The sequence below is a fragment of the Brachionichthys hirsutus genome, unplaced genomic scaffold (genome assembly GCF_040956055.1).
Source record: "Brachionichthys hirsutus isolate HB-005 unplaced genomic scaffold, CSIRO-AGI_Bhir_v1 contig_381, whole genome shotgun sequence".
In the NCBI taxonomy this organism is placed as follows: domain Eukaryota; kingdom Metazoa; phylum Chordata; class Actinopteri; order Lophiiformes; family Brachionichthyidae; genus Brachionichthys; species Brachionichthys hirsutus.
In genome coordinates this window covers 9,715-15,475 of record NW_027180783.1, presented here as the reverse complement: position 1 = coordinate 15,475, position 5,761 = coordinate 9,715, and the positions used below count along the sequence as shown (strand labels likewise).

Here is a 5,761-nt window from a genome sequence, read left to right as displayed (position 1 = left end):
TATGGAAGGCGTCAACGTTTCGACACATCAGCTCCGCCAGGATGGAGCGCTGCAGGCACAGATATGCATTAAATAAGGGAATCACTGGAAACATGAATAATCTGTAACAATAATACTCTCAATATTAAAGATGTGACACGCATGACGCCTACCTCATTGTCAAAACTGTCCTTGTTCTCCCTGTGCTGGACAGTTATAGTGTTCGTCCACAAAGTCGTGCCATCTGACCTCTTGATTAAATTATAATCATTCCCATTTAACTGAAAGGGAATCAACTCAAAATTGTTTGAACTCATCTGAGATGCTACTCGTCTTTGATACACTACTAAAAACAAAGAGCACACGGATGCCTTTGGCTCATGAACAAGTTATATTTATAAAATAGTTGGCTTTGATGTCTGATGTCCCTTTGAAGATGGTTTCTTTAGAGTTTAATCTAATGTAACCTAGACAAAGATCAAAGGAAAAGCTTTTAGCACACACTGCGTTAGCATTCACCCTTTCATGCTAACATTCACACTGTGGTGGCATTCAACCTGGTGGTCAGATGCTCCTCCTACAGTGGGTCCCACCGGAACCAAGTCACGTGAGATCGCTAACTCCGCCCACCCACGAGTTGCCGGCCTATGCAAACGCGCGCACGAGATGCTCGCAGCGGCTGCTGTCGGCGAATGAACGGAACAAAGAGCCGGTGAATTTCCTGGAAGACGGACGCGGTTTCTCCGGTTCCACGGAAACATGAGCGCCGGTAGGTGGTCGGCCGCCCCCCCCCACTTCAGCCCGGGTGTCGGCGTCGGCAGCCTGTAGTTCACGCTGACTAGCTGACAGCTCCGCGAGCTAACCGGCTAAGTTAGCATTGATTTTGTTGGCATGGTAGCACATGACAGTTCATTCCAATGGAGTTAGCAAGTTGGTGGTGACCCGACACACTAACTAGCGGTTAGCTTGCTAAGCTAGCAGGCGGTGGAGCGGTTTACCTGCCTAACCCGCGTCCAAACTAGTCCTGCTGTGCTCGAGGTAACCAGGTTGACTAGTCGCTGGAGGTTCTCTCTCGGTTACTGCGGCCGCCGGAGTCATAACGGGGGGGGGGGGTTTAAAGGATGAACCGGATTATTGTTCCGGTCTGTCAGCTGGGCGGCATGGATCAGATCCCGTCTGATGAGGAAAAGCGATGAATATATTTATTAGATAGAATGTTACTGCAGTACAAGTACAGTCAGCAATAGTGTGTATAACAGTACAAGTACAGTCACACATCCTGTCTAAGAGGAGCATTTCCAAAAAGCCATTTCGGTTTCGTTTCCATTTAAAGCTCATCAGTCAGATCTTAATGGGAGGGGTGGAAATGAACAGGTGAGTCACCTGGCTGGGGGGGGGGGGGGGGGGGTTCTCCACCTGCTGCTGTCAGCTGTCTGAATGGAAGTCATGTGACCTCCTGTGTTTTAAGAGAATCTGAGTTCAAATGAGTGTTTCCTTCCTGCCCCCCCCCCCCGTCTGTCCCCACCAGGTTTGAGTCCGGAGAAGGTCTCCGCCTTCCTGAAGCGCCTGCGGGCGGAGCCGCGCTACCTGCTGGCCCAGAATGTGTCGGCCTGCATCAACCCGTTAGACGCTTGTCTGCACCGGCAGACGGTCCAGGACACCGTCCACGTCTTCCAGCACGCCATCCCCACAGAGGGCAAGCCCGTCACCAACCAAAAGAACTCAGGTGGGACGGGACCCCGACCGGCGGTCCGGGTGTCCGAGCCGGGCCGAGCGCGGTCCAACCCCTTTCTTCTTCTGTCTCGGTTTCCTGCAGGAAGGTGTTGGATCTTCTCGTGTCTGAACGTCATGCGGCTTCCCTTCATGAGGAAGTTTAACATCGAGGAGTTTGAGTTCAGTCAGTCCTACCTGTTCTTCTGGGACAAGGTGAGGCGGGCTCTGTGGGAGAGGGGCGTGTCTCTGTGCGGCGCGGGCCCCGGGTCTGTCCACCGTGAAGCCCTGCTTTGTCTGCTGATGTCACCTCGGGGCCCCGCCTCCACATCAGATGGTTGTTTGTTCCGCCGTAGGAACGGCGCTGCTAGCTAGCAGGCACGTGGCAGGACTAGCAAAGCGTTAGCTCTGTGGCTAGTGGGCGGCTGGTGATGTTGTCATGGCAACCAGATCTGTGCTTTCTGCAGAAAATGTGGATAAGCCAATCTTTCTAGTTAAAAACTTTAAGCTTGAATAGTTAGTAGTAGTAGTACGACTAGTAGTACTAGTAGCATATTGATGAATCTCATTTCATACCAGATAAATTATTTTTCTGTTCTCGTCGAATTCAAAGTTTCCAGTAAAATAAACTCACTTGTGTTTTTTGCTGCTCCACAGTGGGTACCAGTGTAATGAAATAAGCTACCGTGGGTCCGGCTGTGTCTGCGCTGGAGACCGAGGTTCACACAGACGCGTTCGGTTTACAATGCTTGTTATAACACGTGTTTTAAATGTGTTATAAACGGAATGGGAATTAAACAAAAGTTCCACTCGCTGGTAAAGTGAGACCAAAATATGGAATAAACTGTTCAAAAGTAATTCCTGCACTGTTTGGTTTAATCTCGCATACCGCGCACGCACACACACACACGGGTTAAACCCCGCCTTTATTACCGGTTCAGGATTATGAGCTGCCGTAGAAAAACATGATTGGATGGATTTATCAGAACCGTGGAAAAACGAGCGAGTTCAATGATGACGTCACGTAACAGTGCCAGGTCTGGAAGATTTATTGGTGTGTTTGCGCCCCCTGCTGGTGACGTCAGAGCTCTCCCGGCCTGCAAAGTGCTGTCGCCGTGGATACCACAAACTCACCACGTCACGCTGCGGAGAGCAACGACTGACTGATCACCGGTAAACGTTCCGAGAAGCGCCGCGATGTCCTGGAACTGGAACAGCCACAAGTTACCGTTTTTACCGGGATGCACGTTCCGGGACGTGACGGTAGGCCGTTTTATTGCATCATCGAGGCATCGATTACGTCGCGCAAGCTTTACGCTTGCACAATAGGATATGAATGTTGACTTTCTGATTGTATTCTTCTTTTGTTTCAATAAAGTTTTGAATACGCGCACTCGCGTTGCCATTAAAGCCGTCTGTCTGGTTTCCCTTTCGGGGGGGGGGGGGGGGGGGGTCATTGCAGAAGTCCTCCTTCCACCGGCCCCAGACCCTGGGCTACAGGAACGGCTACGCGATGCCGCGCCGCCCTGCGGGGGGCGTCGGACGGGACCCGCTCTTACCGGAGCAGCCGACCCAGCAGGAGATCAACGAGCTGCGCGTTGAGGTTCCAGACATCCGGTACGACGTGTACGAACGAGGCCCGGCGGAAGGGTTCGTCCCCGCCCACGTGGCCCTGGACAAGAAGGTACGGCAGCACACCTGGGGGGGGGGGGGGGCAGGTCCAAACGTCTCCAACCTCCTCCTCCTTCAGGTGCTTCGCTTCTACGCCTACTTTGAGGAGAGCGTCCTGTACTCCCCCGAGGAGGACCGCCGCGTGCGCCCCGTGGTCGTCTTCTACTACCTGGAGGACGACAGCATGGCGCTGGTGGAGCCCCCGGTGGAGAACTCTGGGATGGCTCAGGGGAAGCGGATCAAGCGCCAGCGCCTGCCCAAGAACGCCAGAGGAGACCACTACCGGTGGAAGGACCTCAACCTGGCCCAGGACCTCCAGGTGTACGGGGTCACGTACCGCGTCACGCACTGCGACGCCTTCACGCAGGTATGGCTCCTCCCACCTCTGGCGCGTGCGGGCGGGGGGGGGTCACGTCCTCCCTCCTCTCTGCCGCAGGAGTTCATGGAGAGTCAGGGGATCGTCCTGAACGACCCGGAGGCGGCGCGCCCGGATCCTTACAGCCAACGCCGCAGGGCCCCGCAGCCCTCCCACACCACGCCGTCCGACTTCGACCGCACGCGGCAGTTCCTCACCATGGACAGGAAGGTACGTCCAGCCCGGGGGGGGCACGATGGACAGTTCTTTAACCTGTTTTCGCCAGGTGTTGCGCTTCTTTGCTCTGTGGGACGACGCGGACTCTTTGTCCACGGAGACCAGGCCCGTCACCATCCAGTACTTCCTCGTGGACGACACCGTGGAGGTCCGGGAAGTCCACGAACCCAACAGCGGCCGGGATCCCGCCCCCGTCCTGATGCGCAGACAGAAGCTGCACAAGAAGGTCAAGCCGGAGTCTGGTGAGCGGCGGCGGCGACCGTCACGGTGACGTCGGCGTAAACTGACCGTACGTGTCTCCGTGTCCAACCAGAGGACTTTCCGCGTTGCGTCCTGGAGATGTCTCCGGCCGAGGTGGACGAGTACTACTCCCCGAGAGACTTCCCCCTGGGCCAGCCGGTCACCCTGCTGGGGCGGGTCTTCCGGCTGCACGACTGCGACGCCTTCACCAGGGAGTACTACCGGAAGCACCACCCCGACCTGGAGACGAGCCCCCTGGACGTCCCGAGGAAGACCGGGGGCCCCCGGGACAGGAAGCAGGTGAGAGACGCGCCTCATCTACGGCGGCGGCGGCGTCTTTAATCTCACGCCACGAGCTTCTTCACCTCCGCTTGTGTCGGCAGGCGTCGCCCCCCCCCTGGAACGGCTTCGGCTCGCTGGAAGACTCCCTGCAGAACTGCTTGTCCTTGATTCCCGGGCCGCCCAAGAAGAACGTGCTGAAGATGCTGGAGAACAGCCACAGGGTTCTGCGCTACAGCGCCAGGCTGGTGCGTCGGCGCCGTCGTCACAAACTTTGTTGTTACCATAGCAACCCAGCAGGTGGCAGCATTCTACGTGTCTCAGGGGCCAATAAATGGGACTCAGAGAAACTTTAGCATCACGAGAATAAGAATTGTTCCGTCCTGTGATTTTTATTTATTTATTCATTTACATGATTTGGATTTTCACACAACCCCCTCCCCCCCCCTCTCCTTTCCGGACCTGCTTCCTTCCAGGACTCCCAGAACCCGGACGACGAGGGCCGCCGCTTCGTGCTGTCCTACTTCCTGTCCACCGACATGATCAGCATCTCTGAGAAACCCACTCGGAACTCCGGCATCATTGGCGGACAGTTCCTGGAGAAGACGCGCGTCCCCAAGCCCGGATCCACAGTCCAGAACCCGGAGTTCTACTCGCCGGCAGATTTTGCCATCGGATCCACGGTGGAGGGTAAAACATCCTCCTTTATCGATCACCCGGCTGCAGCTGATCGATAATAACCCCCAGGTTTGCCCCTCCAGTCTTCGGCCATCGCTTCGTGCTGACGGACGCCGACCGCTACGTGATGACGTACCTGCAGTCCGTCGCCGGGCAGGTCCCGGGTCCCACGCTGGAGTCTCTGCAGCACAAGCTGGGCGTGTTGACGACAGACGACCTGCCGGGGGACCGGGGCGAGACCAACCGGGGCGAGACCAACCGGGGCGAGACCAACCGGAACCGGGACGAGACCAACCGGGACGAGTCCAACCGGAACCGGGACGAGTCCAACCAGGCTGAGTCCAACCAGATCGGCCGTTTAGAATGACGCACCTTTAGATACGCGTGACATCATTTCATAGCTCGTGCTCGTCTCTCATTGGCTGTTGCGTGATGATGTCACAGAGGAGGCAGAATGCTTGCCTCGCGTTAAATGTGCTTAAATGACGTCAGGTAAATGTTAGCCGGTATTATTAGCACGTTAATCTAATTAATGTAGTCGGTCGGTCTTCCATTCACCCCCCCCCCTGATTCTCACCAGATGGTACGCATTCCTAAGGTCCAACTTAGTGA

General features: G+C 55.8%; 2 protein-coding genes across 2 annotated transcripts; both read left to right on the top strand.

The window, feature by feature from the left end:
* Nucleotides 1–610: 610 nt before the first annotated feature.
* On the top strand, nt 611–2,547 carry LOC137916700 (bleomycin hydrolase-like). The gene is made up of 4 exons (XM_068759669.1): nt 611–748; nt 1,508–1,705; nt 1,796–1,905; nt 2,347–2,547. Exons 1-4 carry the CDS (start codon nt 739–741, stop codon nt 2,359–2,361), a joined length of 333 nt encoding a protein of 110 aa, XP_068615770.1. The 5' UTR covers nt 611–738; the 3' UTR covers nt 2,362–2,547.
* Nucleotides 2,548–2,886: 339 nt separating this feature from the next.
* Nucleotides 2,887–5,516, top strand: LOC137916698 (EF-hand domain-containing protein 1-like). The gene is made up of 9 exons (XM_068759666.1): nt 2,887–2,952; nt 3,152–3,373; nt 3,440–3,727; nt 3,797–3,946; nt 4,002–4,194; nt 4,266–4,492; nt 4,576–4,719; nt 4,948–5,161; nt 5,233–5,516. Exons 1-9 carry the CDS (start codon nt 2,887–2,889, stop codon nt 5,514–5,516), a joined length of 1,788 nt encoding a protein of 595 aa, XP_068615767.1.
* Nucleotides 5,517–5,761: the final 245 nt, after the last annotated feature.